The 24,242-nt window shown below is 40.2% G+C and overlaps 1 protein-coding gene across 1 annotated transcript in view; it reads left to right on the top strand.

Annotated features, from left to right (window-relative positions):
* LOC117512349 (dihydropyridine-sensitive L-type skeletal muscle calcium channel subunit alpha-1-like) overlaps positions 1–24,242 on the top strand; it is a 107,567-nt gene that overhangs the window by 27,965 nt on the left and 55,360 nt on the right. Inside the window, exons 16-29 of the mRNA XM_034172377.1 lie at positions 14–83; positions 3,416–3,548; positions 3,743–3,872; positions 3,954–4,013; positions 13,690–13,796; positions 13,892–13,979; positions 14,097–14,204; positions 14,305–14,357; positions 14,444–14,590; positions 16,945–17,146; positions 17,342–17,500; positions 18,746–18,856; positions 19,149–19,232; positions 19,921–19,968. Of these exons, the coding sequence (XP_034028268.1) occupies positions 14–83; positions 3,416–3,548; positions 3,743–3,872; positions 3,954–4,013; positions 13,690–13,796; positions 13,892–13,979; positions 14,097–14,204; positions 14,305–14,357; positions 14,444–14,590; positions 16,945–17,146; positions 17,342–17,500; positions 18,746–18,856; positions 19,149–19,232; positions 19,921–19,968 (1,500 nt within the window). The remainder of the gene's footprint in view (positions 1–13; positions 84–3,415; positions 3,549–3,742; positions 3,873–3,953; positions 4,014–13,689; positions 13,797–13,891; positions 13,980–14,096; positions 14,205–14,304; positions 14,358–14,443; positions 14,591–16,944; positions 17,147–17,341; positions 17,501–18,745; positions 18,857–19,148; positions 19,233–19,920; positions 19,969–24,242) is intronic.

The following is a 24,242-nucleotide window of genomic DNA, read 5'->3' as shown; positions in this document are numbered from 1 at the left end:
CTGTGTTTCTCAGCTCAAAATTGATGAATTTGAGTCAAACGTCAATGAAGTGAAAGACCCGTTTCCACCTGCCGATTTTCCAGGTAAACAAAAAAGAGGCTGTGCTAATTTTTTTTGTCTTCTGAACATTCGTCATCTCTCTGCATTATATTTGTGGCAAATGGCAGAAATTCATACATCATAGCAACTGTTTATCCAACCTGGTGCGGTGAGTAAGTCCTGGTTAGTACTTGTTTGGGGGCCCACCTGGGATTACCAGTAGCTGTGAGCATTTTTTTTTTTTCATATAGAACAGGAATTGCATAAGGAAAGGGCATCTAGTGCACATTTTGTGCCAGATTCTGTTGTGGATCAGCACTGGAGCCGCTGTGATGACACCAAGGGAACAGGGCCAGCTTAAAGAACAAAAACTAAATAATTATATTAATGCAAAGCCTTTCCTTTCAACTGTGATGATTACATTATACAACCCCAATTACAATGAAGTTAGGATGTTCAGTGAAATGTAAATAAAAACAGAACGCGATGATTGGCAAATCCTCTTCAACCTATATTTGTCATGCTCGGCCCCGGCTCGGGTTTTAGGTCTTAGCCCTTGGCATATTTCTTTTGTGATTTTCTGGTTTTACTTTTCATTAGTTCATACTTTATCATGTTAGTCTCAGTTTGGTTCTGTTTATTGTTTTACTTTGTTTATTATTTAGTCACTGTTTTCATTCAGCACCTCATCATTTAGTTTGCAGTCATTCAGTTATTTGTTGCTTTTCCTTGTGTTACACTTTCGTCAATGGTTCATTCTTTGCTTATCATTTATTGTGCAGTTTGTATTTGGTTCACTCTGGGTCTTTTAAGTTACTTTAGTCTTAGTTTAGTTCTGTTTATCACATTTGTTGTATAATGCTTAGTCACAGGTTTTTGTTATTTTTAATCTTCAGTATTGCTCACTGGATTATGCTCCCTTTGTCATTTTTTCCATTCTCGGTTTATCAGCTATCTTGTTTTATTAATTTCACGATTCGTAGTCACCAGTTTTGTTTTGTCTCCGTTTGCATATACTTTGTTGTGCCAGGTTGTGTTTTCATTATTTCTCATTTAGTTATCATCTGTTTATTTTTGCAGTTCTCGTGGTCACGCTCTGTCTGGTCTTGTTAATATATTATTCGGTCCTTAGATTCCATTTTAGCTCTGCTCATAGTTCTCTGTTTCCCTCACGCACGTCTGAGTATGTTCCCACTCCTTATCACTGCACCTGCCATTGTGTCTTTGTCTCACACTTTGATTCTGTCTGGTTTGTGTTTTCATTCACTCCCGCTCTTGCACCTGCTCACATGTCTTTGTCTCTTTCATCACTCCACTCTGTGCTTTCCTTCACTATCTTGCACTGTGCTCAATCTTTGTCTTCCCCGGTCACGCCCTGTTCCAGAGACTTCCACACACCTGCTTCGCACCACCCTGATTAGTTTGCTCCTTATTTAAGCCCTCACAGTTCCACAGCTCACTGCCCAATTGTTGACTTTGTTCACTTTCTCACCTTTAGTTCATGTCTTGTTTGCTTCTTAGTGTTTTGACCTTGCTTGTTTGCTCTGACCTCCGCCTTGCCTTAATCCTGAACTCAGCTTGTATTTTGACTCTGCCTCTGTTTTTGCCTGTGAAACTCCTCACGCCGTTGGTATAACCTCAGCTTGTATTTTTGATCACGTCCCAGCCTGTATACCTCTGGATACCTCTGCCTCATTATCTGATTACCCGTGTACCGACTCTACTGCCTGGTTACCAGATAAAGCCTTTTATTCATCACAACCAGCCATGTCTGAGAGTCTGCATTGGTCTCCACCTGTTTCCTGTGTCAATCCATCATGAGCCCTGACAGTATTCAATTGAATACACCACAAAGACAAGATATTTAATGTTCAAACTGATAGACTTTTTTTGTTTTTGTGCAAATATTTGCTCATTTTGAAATGATGCCTGCAACACATTTCAAAAAAGAAACAGGGGCAACAAAAGACTGGGAAAGTTGACGAATGCTCAAAGAACACTTGTTTGGAACATTCCACAGGTGAACAGGTTAATTGGAAACAGGTGAGTGTCATGATTGGGTATAAATGGAGCATCCCCAAAAGGCTTAGCTGTTCACAAGCAAAGATGTGGTGAGGATCACCACTTTGTGAACAACTGCGTGAAAAATAGTAAAACAGTTTAAGAACAATGTTTCTCAACGTTCAATTGCAAGGAAATTAGGGATTCCATCATCTACAGTCCATAATATAATCAGAAGATTCAGAGAATCTGGAGAATTTTCTACACATAAGCGACAAGGCCGAAAACCAACATTGGATGCCTGTGACCTTTGATTCCCCCAAGTGGCACTACATTAAAAAATGACATAATTGTGTAAAGGATCTTACCATGTGGGCTCAGGAACACTTCAGAAAACCATTGTCAGTTAACACAGTTTGTCGCTACATCTACAAGTGCAAGTTAAAACACTACCATGCAAAGCGAAAGCCATACATCAACAACATCCAGAAATGCCGCAGCCTTCTCTGGGCCCAAGCTCATTTGAAATGGACAGACGCAAAGTGGAAAACTGTGCTGTGGTCTGATGAGTCAACATTTCAAATTGTTTTTGGAAATCATGGACGTTGTGTCCTCCGCACAAAAGAGGGAAAGGACCATCCAGATTGTTACTAGCGCAAAGTTCAAAAGCCAGCATCTGTGATGGTATGGGGGTGTGGTAGTGTCCATGGCATGGACAATGCCAAGCCACATTCTGCATGTCTTACAACAGCGTGGCTTCGTAGTAAAAGAGTGCAGGTACTAGACTGGCCTGCCTGCAGTCCAGACCTGTCGCCCATTGAAAATGTGTGGTGCATTATGAAGCGCAAAATACGACAACGGAGACCCCAGATTGTTGAACAACTGCAGTCATACATCAAGCAAGAATGGGAAAGAATTCCACCTACAAAGCTTCAAGAATTAATGTCCTCAGTTCCCAAACACTTATTGAGTGTTGTTAGAAGGAAAGGTGATGTAACACAGTGGTAAATATACCACTGTCCCAGCTTTTTTGAAACGTGTTGCAGGCATCCATTTCAAAATGAGCAAATACGTATTTGCACAAAAACAAAAAAAAAGTCTGTGTTGTTTGAGCATTAACTATCTTGTCTATGTGGTACATTTAACTGAATATAGGTTGAAGAGGATTTGCAAATCATTGTATTCTGTTTTTATTTAGATTTTACACAACGTCCCAACTTCATTGGAACTGGGGTTGTATTTTAGTATGTATGTTTTCTTTGTTTTCTTGTTTAATTGGCTTCCTCTGGGATCCAATAATGCAATGTTTATATTTCTTTACAATTACCTGCATGATTTTGACTTTGCCAACTTGTCTTTTACTTTCATATTACAGGTGACGATGAGGAAGTGGAGCCTGAAATCCCAATCAGTCCTCGGCCTCGACCGATGGCCGATCTTCAGTTGAAGGAAGAGGCAGTTCCTCTGCCTGAGGCCAGCTCCTTTTTCATCTTTGGCCCTCAGAATAAGTAGGGACCACACATTTTTCCTGTACAACACCAGACAGGAAAATCACAGCAGTTCTGCTTCAGCATTGACTTTTATTTAATAAAAACAAACTCATTTGTGTGTGTGTGTGTGTGTGTGTGTGTGTGTGTGTGTGTGTGTGTGTGTGTGTGTGTGTGTGTGTGTGTGTGTGTGTGTGTGTGTGTGTGTGTGTCAGGTTCCGTAAGCTGTGTTACAAGATTGTGAACGCCTCATCCTTCACCAACTTAATCCTCCTGTTCATCCTGCTCTCATCCATCTCTCTGGCTGCTGAGGACCCCATTGACCCCAAGTCCTACAGAAACCAGGTGACAAAACACCACAGTGCATGTAACCCATAAATAAAGACAAGTACATCAACAACTCAACTGTTTGTTGCTTTTCTGCAGATCTTGGCCTACTCTGACATTGTCTTTACAACGGTGTTCACCATTGAGATTGTACTAAAGGTAATTATGATGACATATGAAAAGCTGAGGATTTATATTCTGATTTATAATGTGGTTCTTTCCAGGTAATAGCTACTGACATTCATGCACTGAAGTAAACAGCAAGGTGGCTTTGTCTGTATTCCTTATAGAAATTTAGGGAATAATCCTGTTGTGTCTGATGATTTGCGGATGTTTATGGTGGATTACAGTCACAATTGAGTAAAACAGATATTTGCGACCGTAATCCAGCATTAACGTCCGCAAATCATCAGATACAAGGGGGTTATTCCCATTCTAATCCAATTCCATTGTTTGCATGTTTTTTTTTTTCTGTAAGTTGCTACAGTGGGCAAAGCTGACCATAGCAACAGCGTCTTCATGCCAAACTAGAAATTCTGTGAGCAGATCCACAGAGTTCTCCATCTCATCAACTGCATTGAGTAATTCCATATCAGAATCCATATCAATACTTTTGTATGGTATCTTAAATCCACACATTTCGGTATCGTTGTTGCTCCGCCAGTTTCTCTCGCTCTCAGCTGACAGCGCCATTATTGACAGGCTTGGGGAGTAACGGAATACATGTAACGGCGTTACATAATTAGGATACAAAAAAAGGTAACTGTATTCCGCTACAGTTACAGAAAAAAAGACGTATTCAGATTACAGGTATATTTAGTAAAAATGGAGATTAGTTCACAGGATTACAATTTTAATGCATTTTATGATATTATCTGTATATAATATTTTTTTTTCTCTTTGAAACGAAAACGTCCCTTCATGGAGAGCGACATGACGTCTCCTAACCGGGCATAATATTGGTGAAGTACCCGGATGTTAATGCATTTTCAATGGAGATCCGCGACTGAACACACTCAGAAAAATGCTCACAAAATACGTGTTAAAATGCCATTTTGACCAGGATATTGAGCCAGTAAGATTAAATGACATTAAATTATGTCAGGAAAGTATTAAACATACTCTGACACACACATTCCCAAATATTAGTGTTGAAAGTTACACGGATCTGCGCTGTTCAAGCTGCTGAGTTGAGGCGTCCTGTATCAGCTGCTGTGTTCAACACAGCGCAGCTCCTAAAACTATTACAATACATTTATATACATATTATATTTTTAAACAATTATCCTTTATTGACCGAGTTTCATTCATGAAGTCAGTGGTGTGTGTACACATCTCTATGTGTGGGTGTGACTGTGAGCGGCACAGCGCGGGTCATTATAATCTCATTATTTTAAGGTGCAAATTTAAAAAAAAATCCCCAGTCTTGTCGAACAATTTTAATCACTAACGACCAGGGTTGGGAGGGTTACTTTAAAAATGTATTCTGATACAGTTACTAGTTACCTGTTGAAAAATGTAATCAGTAACGTAATCCAAGTACCATAATATTAAAGTAATGTAATTTGATTACTTTCAATTACTTCTGGATTACTCCAATATCAAATATGCTAATACAGACAAAAGAAACTAAATAGAAATAGTCTTGACTAAGCACTTTATTATTAAGCAAAAATAAAACTGTTTCTTTTACATGGCATGCTCTGTTTTACTTCACATTATGAATTAAGAGAGCCACAATATTGTTTTAAACACACCCAGTGTTCACCTGCTAAATTTTCAACAAAAAATGCCAAACAAATGAAGGATAATGAAAACTCAGGCATGTGCAGATGAATTTGTAATTAAAAGTGGCTTGCAGAACAATATACAAAACAAAAAAAGTCTGCTACTTGTTCAGTAAATTCGCACCATGTTTAACATATCAGTCCACTTATTGAACTTTCAAAATAAGAACAACAGCATAATGAAAACCATTAAGTAAATCCTGTCAGTAAGGAGGCGTGGTCGCCATTTTAATTCCGGGGAAGTTAGTGATTTGCGTGTATAGAAGTTCAAGAAACAGGTGGAATAACAGGTGTGTAACTTTGCAAAAACAATGTCGGACTCTGTAGTTTTCTCTGGGCCCCTCCCCAATCAGACCGGGAGTGACATGTTTAGCCGCATGTTCTCCTTGAATTGCTGGCTGTCTGAGTGGTGTCCAAAAAATGAGGTGGGCTTCATAGATAATTGGCAAAGCTTCTGGGGAAAACCTGGTCTTGTTAGGAGAGACGGCATCCATCCCACTTTGGATGGAGCAGCTCTCATTTCTAGAAATCTGGCTAATTTTCTTAAATCCTCCAAACCGTGACTATCCAGGGTTGGGACCAGGAAGCAGAGTTGTAGTCTTACACACCTCTCTGCAGCTTCTCTCCCCCTGTCATCCCCTCATTACCCCATCCCCGTAGAGACGGTGCCTGCTCCCAGACTACCAATAACCAGCAAAAATCTGTTTAAGCATAAAAATTCAAAAAGAAAAAATAATATAGCACCTTCTACTGCACCACAGACTAAAACAGTTAAATGTGGTCTATTAAACATTAGGTCTCTCTCTTCTAAGTCCCTGTTGGTAAATGATATAATAATTGATCAACATATTGATTTATTCTGCCTAACAGAAACCTGGTTACAGCAGGATGAATATGTTAGTTTAAATGAGTCAACACCCCCGAGTCACACTAACTGTCAGAATGCTCGTAGCACGGGCCGGGGTGGAGGATTAGCAGCAATCTTCCATTCCAGCTTATTAATTAATCAAAACCCAGACAGAGCTTTAATTCATTTGAAAGCTTGTCTCTTAGTCTTGTCCATCCAAATTGGAAGTCCCAAAAACCAGTTTTATTTGTTATTATCTATCGTCCACCTGGTCGTTACTGTGAGTTTCTCTGTGAATTTTCAGACCTTTTGTCTGACTTAGTGCTTAGCTCAGATAAGATAATTATAGTGGGCGATTTTAACATCCACACAGATGCTGAGAATGACAGCCTCAACACTGCATTTAATCTATTATTAGACTCTATTGGCTTTGCTCAAAAAGTAAATGAGTCCACCCACCACTTTAATCATATCTTAGATCTTGTTCTGACTTATGGTATGGAAATAGAAGACTTAACAGTATTCCCTGAAAACTCCCTTCTGTCTGATCATTTTTTAATAACATTTACATTTACTCTGATGGACTACCCAGCAGTAGGGAATAAGTTTCATTACACTAGAAGTCTTTCAGAAAGCGCTGTAACTAGGTTTAAGGATATGATTCCTTCTTTATGTTCTCTAATGCCATATAACAACACAGTGCAGAGTAGCTACCTAAACTCTGTAAGGGAGATAGAGTATCTCGTCAATAGTTTTACATCCTCATTGAAGACAACTTTGGATGCTGTAGCTCCTCTGAAAAAGAGAGCTTTAAATCAGAAGTGTCTGACTCCATGGTATAACTCTCAAACTCGTAGCTTAAAGCAGATAACCCGTAAGTTGGAGAGGAAATGGCGTCTCACTAATTTAGAAGATCTTCACTTAGCCTGGAAAAAGAGTCTGTTGCTCTATAAAAAAGCCCTCCGTAAAGCTAGGACATCTTTCTACTCATCACTAATTGAAGAAAATAAGAACAACCCCAGGTTTCTTTTCAGCACTGTAGCCAGGCTGACAAAGAGTCAGAGCTCTATTGAGCTGAGTATTCCATTATCTTTAACTAGTAATGAGTTCATGACTTTCTTTGCTAACAAAATTTTAACTATTAGAGAAAAAATTACTCATAACCATCCCAAAGACGTATCGTTATCTTTGGCTGCTTTCAGTGATGCCGGTATTTGGTTAGACTCTTTCTCTCCGATTGTTCTGTCTGAGTTATTTTCATTAGTTACTTCATCCAAACCATCAACATGTTTATTAGACCCCATTCCTACCAGGCTGCTCAAGGAAGCCCTACCATTATTTAATGCTTCGATCTTAAATATGATCAATCTATCTTTGTTAGTTGGCTATGTACCACAGGCTTTTAAGGTGGCAGTAATTAAACCATTACTTAAAAAGCCATCACTTGACCCAGCTATCTTAGCTAATTATAGGCCAATCTCCAACCTTCCTTTTCTCTCAAAAATTCTTGAAAGGGTAGTTGTAAAACAGCTAACTGATCATCTGCAGAGGAATGGTCTATTTGAAGAGTTTCAGTCAGGTTTTAGAATTCATCATAGTACAGAAACAGCATTAGTGAAGGTTACAAATGATCTTCTTATGGCCTCGGACAGTGGACTCATCTCTGTGCTTGTTCTGTTAGACCTCAGTGCTGCTTTTGATACTGTTGACCATAAAATTTTATTACAGAGATTAGAGCATGCCATAGGTATTAAAGGCACTGCGCTGCGGTGGTTTGAATCATATTTGTCTAATAGATTACAATTTGTTCATGTAAATGGGGAATCTTCTTCACAGACTAAAGTTAATTATGGAGTTCCACAAGGTTCTGTGCTAGGACCAATTTTATTCACTTTATATATGCTTCCCTTAGGCAGTATTATTAGACGGTATTGCTTAAATTTTCATTGTTACGCAGATGATACCCAGCTTTATCTATCCATGAAGCCAGAGGACACACACCAATTAGCTAAACTGCAGGATTGTCTTACAGACATAAAGACATGGATGACCTCTAATTTCCTGCTTTTAAACTCAGATAAAACTGAAGTTATTGTTCTTGGCCCCACAAATCTTAGAAACATGGTGTCTAACCAGATCCTTACTCTGGATGGCATTACCCTGACCTCTAGTAATACTGTGAGAAATCTTGGAGTCATTTTTGATCAGGATATGTCATTCAAAGCGCATATTAAACAAATATGTAGGACTGCTTTTTTGCATTTACGCAATATCTCTAAAATCAGAAAGGTCTTGTCTCAGAGTGATGCTGAAAAACTAATTCATGCATTTATTTCCTCTAGGCTGGACTATTGTAATTCATTATTATCAGGTTGTCCTAAAAGTTCCCTAAAAAGCCTTCAGTTAATTCAAAATGCTGCAGCTAGAGTGCTGACGGGGACTAGAAGGAGAGAGCATATCTCACCCATATTGGCCTCTCTTCATTGGCTTCCTGTTAATTCTAGAATAGAATTTAAAATTCTTCTTCTTACTTATAAGGTTTTGAATAATCAGGTCCCATCTTATCTTAGGGACCTCATAGTACCATATCACCCCAATAGAGCGCTTCGCTCTCAGACTGCAGGCTTACTTGTAGTTCCTAGGGTTTGTAAGAGTAGAATGGGAGGCAGAGCCTTCAGCTTTCAGGCTCCTCTCCTGTGGAACCAGCTCCCAATTCAGATCAGGGAGACAGACACCCTCTCTACTTTTAAGATTAGGCTTAAAACTTTCCTTTTTGCTAAAGCTTATAGTTAGGGCTGGATCAGGTGACCCTGAACCATCCCTTAGTTATGCTGCTATAGACGTAGACTGCTGGGGGGTTCCCATGATGCACTGTTTCTTTCTCTTTTTGCTCTGTATGCACCACTCTGCATTTAATCATTAGTGATCGATCTCTGCTCCCCTCCACAGCATGTCTTTTTCCTGGTTCTCTCCCTCAGCCCCAACCAGTCCCAGCAGAAGACTGCCCCTCCCTGAGCCTGGTTCTGCTGGAGGTTTCTTCCTGTTAAAAGGGAGTTTTTCCTTCCCACTGTAGCCAAGTGCTTGCTCACAGGGGGTCGTTTTGACCGTTGGGGTTTTACATCATTATTGTATGGCCTTGCCTTACAATATAAAGCGCCTTGGGGCAACTGTTTGTTGTGATTTGGCGCTATATAAAAAAAAAATTGATTGATTGATTGAATATGCCGGAAAGCTGCGCATGTTGACAAAACCACAAATGGAGGAACAAGGGAGACAATATTTCCTTCCATAAGTAAGTGGTTTTGGTTCTTCTTGTCACTTTGTCCGTGATATTTGGATGATAAACAGCTGTATGTTTCCTGCCGTACCTGTGTCGCCCGATGACACGGACCATTAACTCTTCACTTATGTCTAGTTGATATTTTCCACTGCTAGGCCAATGTCTAGTTAAAATACTTGTCGTTAGTGATTAAAATTGTTCAAGACTGGTGATTTTTTTTTATTTGCACCTTAAAATAATGAGATTATAATGACCCGCGCTGTGCCGCTCACAGTCACACCCACACATAGAGATGTGTACACACACCACTGACTTCATGAATGAAACTCAGTCAATAAAGGATAATTGTGTAAAAATATAATATGTATATAAATGTATTGTAATGGTTTTAGGAGCAGCGCTGTGTTGAACAGCAGCTGCAGCAGGACGCCTCAGATCAGCAGCTTGAACAGCGCAGATCCGTGTAACTTTCAACACTAATATTTGGGAATGTGTGTGTGTGTGTGTCAGAGTAAGTTTAATACTTTCCTGACATAATTAAATGTAATTTAATCTTACTGGCTCAATATCAGGTCAAAATGGCATTTTTTAACACGTATTTTGCGAGCATTTTTCTGAGTGTGTTCAGTCGCGGATCTCCATTGAAAATGCATTAACATCCGGGTACTTCATCAATATTTTGCCCGGTTAGGAGACGTCATGTCACTGTTCATGAAGGGATGTTTTCGAAAAAAAAAAAAAAAAAAAAATTATATACAGATAACAGGGTTCTAGCTAGGATCAAATTTTAGCGTAGTGGTAATGTCGAGGGAGTGAAGCGACGGGGGGGTGCGGAAGGAGGGCAGCTTTTGAGAAGTTAAGCTAAAAATTGGCCATTCTAGGGGTACCCAAAGGGGAAAAGCCAGGTACAACAGCCCAAGTTCCTTCATCGTGTCCATAAGGCTGGGGAAGTTTGTTGAGTGGGCAATCTCATCCTGGGTTTACCAGTACATGGCCCTCAGTGAGGCAGTTGGAGTCCGTGGACATTAAGTCAAGACTTAAAATCTATTTTTATTCTCTTTCTTATGAGTAGTTTTATTTTGTTATGTTTTATTCTTTTACTTCTGTTTTTAATTAGGTATTTGAATTTTTTTTTTTTTTTTTTAATTTTTTTTATGTTGAACTGTTCTGTGTGAGGCACCTTGAGCAGGCTTTTGTTGTAATTTGGTGCTTTATAAGCTGATTAAATTGAAATTGAACAACATTTTATTGAGTCTTAAAGTAAATAAATATGAAATTGGTTAATGGTTCCTTAAACTCTGGACATAATAAACTCTACATGGTGGATCCTTGATCTCTGGACATAAACAAATAAAATCTGTTAGTTTTCGTCAAAAGCATTTCCTTTCAGACATTATTATTGGCATGAATGTATTTCCATACATATGAGCTGAGCTCTTGCAGATGTGCTGCAGTCAGGTTTATAAAGAATGCAGGACGTCTCATTTTGGGAGGAAAAACGTTTTAGTCGATTGTAGTTTGTCTGTATTGCAACGTTTGTAACAGGTGTCATTTTATTTAAAGCGGCGATTCGTTTTGAAGTTATTAATTCCGAGCAGACTCTGTCTCAACAGAGAGCCGCGTAACGTTTAAAGCTGTTACAAAACGGAGGCCGATTCTCGTTTCTCGACTGCAACAAGACCAGAGTCCCAGTTAGTGACTTTAATCCACACAAAAGTGACTCGTGATATTTTAATGGCTTTCAGAGGGGTTAAGAAGTGGACTTACCACTTCTGAAGAGCAGCGAATCAAAGAGCCACGAGCCATTGAACCCCAAGGTGTTCCCAAGCCAGCCGAGAGCTGTAGTCCTTCCAGCGTGTCCTGGGTCTTCCCCGGGGCCTCCTCCCAATGGGACGTGCCCGGAACACCTCTCCAGCGAGGTGTCCAGGGGGCATCCGGAAAAGATGCCCAAGCCACCTCAACTGACTCCTTTCGATGTGGAGGAGCAGCGGCTCGACTCCGAGCTCCTCCCGAGTGACTGAGCTCCTCACCCTATCTCTAAGGGAGCGCCCAGCCACCCTGCGGAGGAAACTCATCTCGGCCGCTTGTACTCGCGATCTCATTCTTTCGGTCATGAGCCAAATCTCATGACCATAGGTTAGGATCGGAACGGATCTAGCAGTGGTCTAGCAGTGGAAAATATCAACTAGACATAAGTGAAGAGTTAATGGTCCGTGTCATCCGGCGACACAGGTACGGCAGGAAACATACAGCTGTTTATCATCCAAATATCACGGACAAAGTGACAAGAATAACCAAAACCACTTACTTATGGAAGGAAATATTGTCTACCTTGTTCCTCCGTTTGTGGTTTTGTCAACATGCGCAGCTTTCCGGCATATTCCACCTGTTTCTTGAACTTCTATACACGCAAATCACTAACTTGAGTTGCCCGGAATTAAAATGGCGACCACGCCTCCTTACTGACAGTATTTACTTAATGGTTTTCATTATGCATTTGTTCTTATTTTGAAAGTTCAATAAGTGGACTGATATGTTAAACATGGTGCGAATGTTATGTGAAAGACTAAGTAAGATAATTTTATGTTTACTGAACAAGTAGCAGACTTTTTTTTTTGTTTTGTATATTGTTCTGTAAGCCACTTTTAATTACAAATTCATCCGCACACACCTGAGTTTTCATTATCCTTCATTTGTTTGGCATTTGTTGTTGAAAATTTAGCAGGTGAACACTGGGTATGTTTAAAACAATATTGTGGGTGCTCTTAATTCATAATATGAAGTAAAACAGAGCATGCCATGTAAAAGAAACAGTTTTATTTTTGCTTAATAAACTGTACTGTGTGGTCAAGACTATTTCTATTTAGTTTCTTTTGTCTGTATTAGCATATTTGATATTGGAGTAATCCAGAAGTAATTTAAAGTAATCAAATTACATTAATTTTATGGTACTTGGATTACGTTACTGACTACATTTTTCAACAGGTAACTAGTAACTGTATCGGAATACATTTTTAAAGTAACCCACCCAACCCTGATTATTGACACTTGCGCAGCAATGCGGTCAGGGCGCAGAGTTATAAATGTGAAACGGTCAAATATTTTACCACCGTCGACTCGATATTTTTGAGATTTGGAGAACAAATGTAATTGGATTAGAATTGAACTTTCATGGGAAAAATAAATCAATCAATTCCTGTTATTGGCACACAGTCAGCTTTCTTCCCCATGTGATTTTATTTATTTAGAGAAAATGAAAAACTTTTGAAACAGTTATGGCTCGCATTATTCACAAATGTTTTCCCACAATATGACAATCATGTTTGTCCAAAGGACTTCACTGTGATACCACATTCAAAAGCACAAACAGTCACTGTGGTATTTATAATGATGAGACCACCACAGTTACTGCCAGTTTCATATTTGAACAGCGGCACAATATTTGTAATTTTAATTCTGTATACCACTATAATGGAGATGAATTGAAATCACCAAGATGTGCTTGCAGTGTTTTAAACTGGCTGGAGAAGTAGTGATTTGTGTTAATGTCCTTATACTTATTTTGTCCAGTTGCATATATACTCTGAAAACGGAGGATCTGTGTACAAATGGCCGTACTTCCTCAATGGATGATCCGATACTTTTGTTAAACCCCTTGAATTAAAGTAAAAAGCTGCACTACAAGAACATGTTGATGGTTTAATTTCTGCTCCACTGTGGTGGTGTACAGGAACAAACACACACACACACACACACACAAGTCACTGTCTAAATACTTATGGACCCAACTACTGACTACAGTGAAGGCTGCTGCCGCTTTCAAATTCAATGCATTGCATCCTTTCTTTTTTTTTAATTTAAGCACTCAACATTGGTTTTGTCATCTTGCTATAATTCTGACACGGTGTTTCTGACCACCAGATGACCGTGTATGGCGCATTCATGCACAAAGGCTCCTTCTGCCGTAACTCCTTTAACATCCTCGATCTGCTTGTCGTCGGTGTGTCCCTGCTTTCTATGGGAATGGAGTGAGTTAGATTTTGTGTTTTCAGTAAATTCCTGTCAATTTTGTTTTGTCCTGAAGGACAGATATGCTCATATTGTTGACATCTGTCATGTGCAGATCCAGCGCCATCTCTGTGGTGAAGATTCTCAGGGTGCTGAGGGTGCTGAGGCCTCTCAGAGCCATCAACAGAGCCAAGGGGTTAAAGGTACAGCACACACATACGTCTATGCATTAAACTATAGTATTAATCTCCCTGAGGAAATCTCCCCATTTCCACAAATCTGTTTAGAGGTGTGCTCAGTGTTGATGTCTTTATTGGCAGCATGTGGTCCAGTGTGTGTTTGTGGCCATCAAAACCATTGGAAACATTGTGTTAGTCACCATGCTGCTCACCTTCCTCTTTGCCTGCATCGGAGTCCAGCTCTTTAAGGTGGGCCTTTGAAATTTAAGCTGACGCCACGCATGGTGAAACACAGAAAATAAGTGTAGAGAGCTGACTGTGTGTTAAATGCTGCACTGATCACCCACAGGGTAAATTTTACAGCTGTACTGATCCCTCCAAAATGACTGCGGAGGAATGCCAGTAAGTCAAACGTCTTTTTACAGCTTAGATTGTTACTGATCCAAAGCTCCGTTTGAGAAATGATGATTGTCTCCCTCTGTTCTCAGGGGATTCTTCTTGAAGCACGTGGAGAATTCCCTACAGGACACCGTGGTGGCTAAGAGAGAATGGCTCAACAGTGACTTCAACTTTGACAATGTGCTCCACGGCATGCTGGCACTCTTTACTGTTTCTACTTTTGAGGGCTGGCCAAAGTAAGTACTCCATAAAATTACATAATTGATTAGAATTTTCTAAATCCTATAAACTTGATCTAGTTAGAAGATACTATGTCATATTGTGTGGATATTAGATAGCAAGTAATTTTATTGTCTGGGAGGAGAGACGGAGGCAATATATACGAGGTCTGTTAGAAAAGTATCGGACCTTTTTATTTTTTTCAAAAACTATATGGATTTGAATCACGTGCGCTTACATCAGACAAGCTTGAACCCTCGTGGGCATGCAAGAGTTTTTTCACGCCTGTCGGTTACGTCATTCGCCTGTGGGCTGGCTTTGAGTGAGGAGTGGTCCACCCCTCCCGTTGGAATCTCTTTGTCTGAGAACTTCCTGAGAGACTGATGCTTTGCTTGATCAAAATTTTTTCAAAAACTGTGAGGCACATCGAAGTGGACACCATTCGAGAAATTCAGCTGGTTTTCTGTGAAAATTTTAACGGCTGATGAGAGATTATGGACTGTTGCTGTCACTTTAAGGACTGCCCACAGAGCGGGACATCGCGACGCGCCCTGAGCCGCCGCTGTCTGCCTGTTTCGAGCTGAAAGCTTCCAAATTTAAGCCTCTGTTGACCCAGGACGTCGTGACAGAACAGAGAACTTTCAGAAGAGGTCGGGATCAGCAGTTTATCCGGACATTCCACTGTTAAAGGAGATTTTGTAATGAAAGAAAGTGCAGACGGGTCCACGCGTCGGGCCGCAGCCGGCGCCGCGCGCCGCCACAGGAAAAGCACCTCCGTTGGAAGCCTTAAGGACAAGTTGGAACATGTGCAGCTGTTAAACAATTTCTCAGATACTTACTCAGCTGAAAGCCATCAAAAGCCGCCTGGTTTTTACAAATGGTTATCAACACGGAGGTGTTTTTCCTGTGCCGCCACACCACGCCGGCTGCGTCCCGACGCGCGGACCCGTCCGCACGTTTTTCATTAATAAAATCTCCTTTAACAGTGGAATGTCCGGATAAACTGCTGATCCCGACCTCTTCTGAATTCTCTGTTCTCTCACGACGTCCTGGGTCAACAGAGGCTTAAATTTGTAAGTTTTCAGCTCGAAACAGGCTGACGATGGCACCTCAGAGCGCGTCGCGACGTCCCGCTCCGTGGGCAGTCCTTAAAGCGACAGCAACAGTCCATAATCTCTCATCAGCCGTTAAAATTTTTACAGAAAACCAGCTGAATTTCTCGAATGGTGTCCACTTCGACGTGCCTCACAGTTTTTGAAAATATTTTGATCAAGCAAAGTGCCAGTCTCTCAGGAAGTTGTTAGACAAAGGAATTCCAACGGGAGGGGTGGACCACTCCTCACTCAAAGCCAGTCCACAGGCGAATGACGTAACCGACAGGCGTGAAAAAACTCACGCATGCGCACGAGGGTTCAAGGTTGTCTGATGTAATCGCACGTGATTCAAATCCATATACTTTTTGAAAAAAAATAAAAAGGTACGTTAGTTTTATCACAGACCTCGTATAATACAAACCCAATTCCATTGAAGTTGGGACGTTGTGTAAAATGTAAATAAAAACAGAATACAATGATTTGAAAATCCTCTTCAACCTATATTCAACTGAATACACCACAAAGACAAGATATTTAATGTTCAAAGTGATAGACTTTGTTGTTTTTGTGCAAATATTTGCTCATTTTGAAATGGATACCTGCAACACATTTCAAAAAAGTTGGGACGGGGTAACAAAAGACTGGGAAAGTTGATGAACGCTCAAAGAACACCTAATTGGAAACAGGTGAGTGTCATGATTGGGTATAAAAGGAGCATCCCTAAAAGGCTCAGCCATTCACAAGCAAAGATGGGGCGAGGCTCACCACTTTGTGAACAATTGCGTGAAAAAATAGTCCAACAGTTTAAGAACAATGTTTCTCAATGTTCAATTGCAAGGAATTTAGGGATTCCATCATCTACAGTCCATAATATAATCAGAAGATTCAGAGAATCGCAAAATATGACAATGGAGACCCCAGACTGTTGAACAACTGAAGTCGTACATCAAGCAAGAATGGGAAAGAATTCCACCTACAAAGCTTCAACAATTAGTGTCCTAAGTTCTCAAATGCTTATTGAGTGTTGTTAGAAGGAAAGGTGATGTAACAGGTTGAACATTAAATATCTTGTCTTTGTGGTGTATTCAATTGAATACAGGTTGAAGAGGCTTTGCAAATCATTGTATTCTGTTTTTATTTACATTTTACACAATGTCCCAACTTAAATGGAATTGGGGTTGTAATGTAAGCTAAATTCTATTTTGCAAATGTACAGAATTCCTAATCGTATCTGTGTGAGTCTCCTTCTGTCAGTTCCTCCTCTCTCGTGTTCCCAGTCTGTTATACAGAGCCATCGATTCAGACAAAGAGGACATGGGTCCCGTTTTCAACAACCGAGTGGACGTGTCCATCTTTTTCATCATCTACATCATCCTCATCGCTTTCTTCATGATGAACATCTTTGTAGGTTTTGTCATTGTCACGTTCCAGGAGCAGGGAGAGGAGGAGTACAAGAACTGTGAGCTGGACAAGAACCAGGTACAGCGGCACTTGCAGAGGTCAGACTGGGCCCCCAGTCATTAAGAGTTTAATCAGACACATTTTCCTTCTGTATGCATGAGAGAAAAACAAATCTCAGTCCTCGTCTGCCACTTGGTGATATTGATAGTGATACTGCATTAGCCTTCTTTCTTAGTATTTTAACAGCTTCACTTCTTCTTTGCTCCACCTCAGCGTCAGTGTGTGCAGTACGCCCTGAAAGCTCGCCCTCTGAGGTGCTACATCCCCAAAAACCCTTACCAGTACAGGGTCTGGTATATCGTCACCTCCTGCTACTTTGAGTACCTCATGTTCTTCCTTATTATGCTCAACACCCTGTGTCTGGGGATGCAGGTTTGTGCATGAAGGTGTAAACACAATGGAATTACTGTATACTGAGGTAGTGTTTATGGTCAGCATTCAGTGTTTTTAAATGAGCAATTTTCACCTCATCGGTGAGTGTTTAGTCACAGAATTACTGCAGTGTTATGATATAGTATATCATTAAGCTGTAAAAATATTTGAAACAATATATGATACTAAGGTTTCTCTAAAACTCACATGAATGCTTGGTGTCAGATGTAATGATGCAGGAAACATGGCATTCATTGTAAATAACAAGGAACTCACTGGATCTCAAACTGTGCTTCAATGGAAAAAAAACTTCAGACCAGAGCAATCATTTTCACCAAGTTTCATAAAGATTTACTCCTTTAAAAAAAACACAAAAATGTCCTAAATTTGTACCATAAATTAAGTAAGGATTAAATAACTCAAAGCCGTGCATTATACGGTTTGAATGCACAACGCGGAGTCTAAAACACCATATATATATATATATATATATATATATATATATATATATATATATATATATATATATATATATATATATATATATATATATATATATATATATATATATATATATATATATATATATTAAAATACCTCTTAAAATAGGTCAAGGTTAGCCATCTTTGAACTTGTCCAAAGTCTGTGTCTCAAGAATGTTCCCTGTGAATTTGAAGACTCTGACAGTAATGGGACTGGAGTTATGCTGAGCACAGACAGACAGATGGACCGACGGACAGAGGCAAGGTCGTTGCAATACCCGATGGCCATATTTGATGGTCTTGGGTAACAAATGAGTAATAAAAACAATTTAAAAATCATTGAAAGTTAAAGAATTTTTAAAATGCATGTTTAATAGTAAATGAACTACATTTCTGTAGCACTTTTCCATCTGATGTTCAAATTGTTTGAAACAGACACACACACACACACACACACACACACACACACACACACAGATGTCAGAGTGCTGCCATACAAGGGCACCTTATATGGTGGTAATAAGATGATCACCCAACCACTCAGGTGATCGAACCTATGACCCTTTGGTTCCAAGTCTGTACGTTGACACACATGAACATGCTAATAACAACCTGTAAAATGGCAGTGGCACTTTAGGCCAATCAAGTGCTTGCTATATTATTACATTTTATTAAAATACCTGCATTTATTTCATTGTTTATTGATCCTGCATCTAATTAATATTTCTCATGTGATGAAATTACATTTTTCCTCTTTGCACAGCACTGCAACCAGTCAGACCATGTGACCAAGCTGTCAGACACTTTGAACTTAATCTTCACTGTGCTCTTCACAGTAGAGATGATTCTCAAACTCATGGCCTTCAAAGCAAAAGTAAGAACTTAAATGTCTGTGGAGATTTTCAGTCATCCAGGTCATGGTATCCAAGTAGGTTGAGCAGGAATTCCATGAATTCAAGGAACGAAATAAGTCCAGTTGATCTGACTCAAACTATCTGGATAAGAACACAAATGTATGTTGTTCACATGGTACCAAGGAGGTCCAGTGATCTGCAACACTTTCTGTGTGTGTGTGTGTGTGTGTGTGTGTGTGTGTGTGTGTGTGTGTGTGTGTGTGTGTGTGTGTGTGTGTGTGTGTGTGTGTGTGTGTGTGTGTGTGTGTGCAGGGTTACTTTGGAGACCCCTGGAACGTCTTTGATTTCATCATCGTCGTCGGCAGTGTTGTTGACGTCATCCTGAGTGAGGTTGATGTGAGTACGAGCTGCGCCTGGTTTTGTTGTTGTTGTTTTGTGTTTCTTTGTTTCTTTCTTTTGTTTAATCAGTTGCAATGAATTGTTCAGACGTAACATTCTTGGGGCAGGTTCTGTAAAATGTTCACGTCCTGATGGCGTCTCTGTGAGACATTTCCTCTCTCGGCTGGTATGACTGAATTTTTTATTTATCGGTGCTCTGAGCCGGAAGCTTTTTGTCGTGGTCCAACAGCTGTTTGGGGTCAGCAGAGGACAGGGTCAGTACTGTTGTTAACCAGTCTCACCAACACCCCCACGCCACCCCCCACCCACTTCCAACTTCTCAGCACCATGGCTGTTCATCACAAACCACCACTCTTCCCACAGTTCTCAGCCAGATTATCTTTGTATGTTGTTTGAGCACTTAAAAAAGCACAATGTCAGTTAGTATATTTTTTTTATGTGTTATCACTAAAACTCATCACCTTCTCAGCTGAAACACTGGTTTTCTTTTATTGTTGCACTGAACTGTTGTCCACACTTTCTCACCCACATGTTCAGTTTTCTCCACCTGGAGCTTCTTTCAGCTCCTTTCTGCATTTTTACTCCTTTTTTCGGATTCTTCCTGTTGTCTTTCTTCAGAATCCCTCCCCCCTCCCCTCCCCATCTCATTCCACATCTCGGCTCATGATGTGTCTGTCCTCCACAGACTGCCCTGGCATCCAGTGGAGGACTATACTGTCTCCATGGCTGTGCTGTAAATATCTGATGTGCACTGCTCTGCTGCATGAGCCTTGCTGTGTGAGCACTCCATTATGTTCTCTGCACTGGACTAAACCGTACTGAACCTTGCGTGGGTTCCCGCTGTTAAAAAAAAAAAAGAAAGAAAAAAACATTTGTCTAATCTGACAACACTGTGCAAAATTCAACTGTAGTTTCTCCTGATGTGGCCCAAACTTTACATAAACAGGACTCTGACTCAACATTTAGTGCAGAGCAATAATGAATGATTGCTGGACTGACTGAAGACTATTAATATTTTCACAGTAAAACACTGTAATTATTATTCTCATTATTATTATTATTATTGTATTGCTATTGTTTTGTCAGTTTTAGCAACTAAGACCTGACTTTTGGATGCTTTGTGACTCATCAAAGGTAGCTAAAAAATTAACTCTAAGGGTTTCTGTTACACAGAGAACAGGCCGACAACACCCTCCTACTACTAAAATACTGATTTTAATTATTATTATTAAGTAATTGTGCTCATTTCATGAAGAATGTTAAATGTCCTTGTTCAACAAAACATTGATATGGATTTCCCAAATAACACAATCCAGATTTTCTCATAAAAGAAATAAGGTCTCTTTGCTCCACTCTGAAAGATAAATGTGTGAAGCTCGACTGCTGATGATTGTAGAACTATGTTACTATAAAGTCATTTTCACATGAAGGCAGAAGCCAGTTTTCTGGCAAAGATGTCAGCTGTGGACTCTTTGTAGTTGTGTGCTGGCCGATAGCTGCACACCGGCTTCTTAACAGAGTACAACCATTTGTTTGTTGAATACGTAAAATATGACTAGTAGCACACAGCACATCTTACCGAGTTTCTCGGTATATGAATGAAGTATAGTAATATTTCATTCAAGATTGTGTAAAAACCTGAATTTGACATAAATAAATGTAAATTTTCCTTTCTGATATTCTGTGTTTAGGAACAGTGGAGTTCAAAGACAAAACTAAAGTCACTTGTGACAGATGTAATAGAAATTATTATTATTATTATTGTTTTCATTCAGGGTTTTTCTTTTAAAGTAGACATGCATTGAAATAAACGCAGTCAGATCTTTGGACCAAAAAATGACTTATATTTACACATAAGATCCTTCTGAATGTAGTAAAGTAAATCTGCAAGCCCAGATCTGTCATTCAACGGAGAAATCTTTGCTTAAAAATGACAAATTCACAGCTAATATTTGGCCCTCCGCAAAACTGTCACATCCGGGATGTTGCCGAGACGCAACAGAGAAGACCCTATCCCAGCATGCATTGCGCACACCAGCTGTAATTTGTTGATTTACGTCAGTTTGCATCTCTTACAAAAGCACCTTTTTATTGTCTAATACGGAAGGATTGACTTTTTTAAAACTTCATATTGTCTTGCGGTACGTTTGGTGAGTATACATTTCTTTTGTTTTTGCTTGAAAATTATTTTTGGGGACTTTTTCATACGCCCATTTGATTGAGTGATGTCGCATTGAAAATCTACTGTCTTTAGCCTCCGGTGTTACCGTTGTGGGGTACGGATGCGGGACCCGCAAAGGATCCAAGTAATTAAAAAGATACAAACCTCTCTCAGTGGCCACGGAGCTCTGCGGCTGCGATTACCGAGACCGTGCGGTGCTGCAGATTTTTCCGCAAGAAGTCTGTCCTTGCGGGCAGCCCGGAGCGCTCCGCATCAAAACAGCAAGCGTAGTCTCTGGACCTGTTGCCAAGTTGGCCGCACCTCCATTCAGTAGACAGGGAGGTGGTGCTGGAGTTGGCCGTGGCTCTACACAGCAGACACGGGGGCGGTGTGAGTGGCCCGCTGCGGCGTTTACCGAACCCGCAGACTCGGTAAGTGCATCGGAGGCAGTGAGAGCAAGGTGTCGGGGAAGAACGTCGCCCGTTGTCAATGTCGCCGCTGATCTGAGCATGCAGAGCTGTATCTGAGATCTGACCACATTTGTTTCAATGCAGGTCTACTTTAAGGAACAGATTTGAAAATAATTCAGATTAAACTATCAGTGCATTTCAGTTTGGTTCCTGTGGGCCACGTTTGGGAACCCCCCTTCCCCATCGCAATTGACAAGTTGTCTGCAAAGTAATAAAGTGCTTTTCAGCAGATTAAAGGGTAGGGTTTTAGAATGTTCCTTTTTGTATAAAATATAATAAATTAATTGGACATATGTAATTCACAGTAATACATCAGCATTTATTTTTGGATCATGCCCATCCTTTAAAAGGGTTTGGGCACTCCTACTATTTACCAAAGAAGGTAATTATGAAAGAGGTTATTGTGTCAACATTTGTTTTTGTCTACCTTTCACAATTTCATGCATTTAAGATTTTCTCATTAGCAACCATTTAATGACTCTGCACGTAGAAATTCTATTGCTACAATCATCAAGTCATTAAGTATTTGGACAGTGACATAGTATTTGTTATTTTGCTTCTGTGCACCACCATAATGGAGTTGAAATTGAACATTCAGATGTGCTCATAGACTTTTAGCTTTGACCTAAGGGTTGGACAAAAATAAAATATTAAATATTTAGGAATTGCAGCCATTTGTATACACAATCCCTCCATGTTTAGAGACCATGACTTTTGAGACAAACTAAGCAGACAGATGTTTGTAGGCAAGTCAAGGATGGAAACATGAATGTTTCCAAGTCACTGAATATTTTGTGGACTTGATTTACATCAGTCATTAAGAAATAAAAAAATAGTATGACACTGTCTGGTGAAGAAGTTCTCAAAAACCAAATAACTGCGTAAGAAGACTGGTGAGGGAAGCCACCAAGACACCCATGCAGTGTTGCCACAGTTAGTTTGAAAAGTTACTTTGTTAGTTACTTTTTAGTTGCTTTATACAGTTACCTTATACAGTTATTTCATTAGCAGCTTCATGCCGAGTGTGTGTGTGTGAACTTTATTAGAAGCTGACAACTTGCAACTAATAAGTAATGTAACTAATAAGGTAACTAGTAATCTAACTTGGTTACTCTTGAGATTGACTAATCAGCAAAGTAACTAATAGTTACTTTTCTGAGCACTCAGTCTTAAAATAACCAAGTTAGACTACGAGTTACTTTATTAGTTACATTCAGCAGCTGCTGACAAGTTGTCCGCAGCTGCTAATGAAGTAATTGTATGAAGTAACTGTGTAAAATATAACTGTATAAAGTAACTAATAAAGTAACTTTTCAAAGTTACTTTGGAAACATTGCACCCATGGTAACTCTAAAGGTGTTCTCGGCTTTTGTGGCTGTGACTGGGAAAACTGTGGACAGTGCAACTCTTTTCTGTTGCACCATCAGTCACAGCTCCATGATGGAGTGGACCAGGACGTTTACATACATTCATCATGTGCATGAAACCTATAGCAAATTGGGGCTGTTAATGATGTCATTGAACTGTTCTTTTGCTAGGGTGGAATGACTGTACATCATGAATGACTTAAAAAACAAAAATTGGGTGCACAAGTTTGCATATATTTTAGATCTTCTCTCATCCACATAGGGTCAAACTTATACATACAGGCTCAAATATATGCATACTTCTCACTCACTCATCACTCATCTTCAACCGCTTTTCCGGGTTCGGGTCACGGGGGCAACAGCTCCAGCAGGGGACCCCAGACTTCTCTTTCATGTGCCACATTAAGCACCTCTGACTGGGGGATCCCAAGGCCTTCCCAGGCCAGTGTGGAGATATAATCTCTCCACCTAGTCCTGGGTCTTCCCCAGGGTCTCCTCCCAGATGGACATGCCTGGAACACCTCCCTTGGGAGGCACCCAAGAGGCATCCTTACCAGATGCCCGAACCACCTCAGCTGGCTCCTTTCAACACGAAGGAGCAGCGACGCTACTCCGAGCTCCCCACCGAACTTCTCATCCTATCTCTAAGGGAGACACCAGCCACCCTCCTGAGGAAGCCCATTTCGGCCGCTTGTATCCGCGATCAAGTTCTTTCGGTCATGACCCAACATTCATGACCACAAGTGAGAGCAGGAACAAAGATTGAGCAGTAGATCGAGAGCTTCGCCTTTTGGGTCAGCTCCCTTTTCATCACAACAGTACGGTAGAGAGAATGAAAGATTCTCCGGCCAATCTCACGCTCCATCGTCCCCTCACTCGTGAACAAGACCCCGAGGTACTTGAACTCATTCCCTTTGGTAAGGCTGTATTCCCTACCCAGAGTTGGCAATCTATCGGTTTCCTGCTGAGAACCATGGCCTCAGATTTAGAGGTGTTGATCCTCATCTCA

Source organism: Thalassophryne amazonica, chromosome 6 (assembly GCF_902500255.1).
Source record: "Thalassophryne amazonica chromosome 6, fThaAma1.1, whole genome shotgun sequence".
NCBI classification, from domain to species: Eukaryota; Metazoa; Chordata; class Actinopteri; order Batrachoidiformes; family Batrachoididae; genus Thalassophryne; species Thalassophryne amazonica.
Note: the sequence above shows the minus strand (reverse complement) of the source record. Positions and strands in the feature narration are given on the sequence as shown.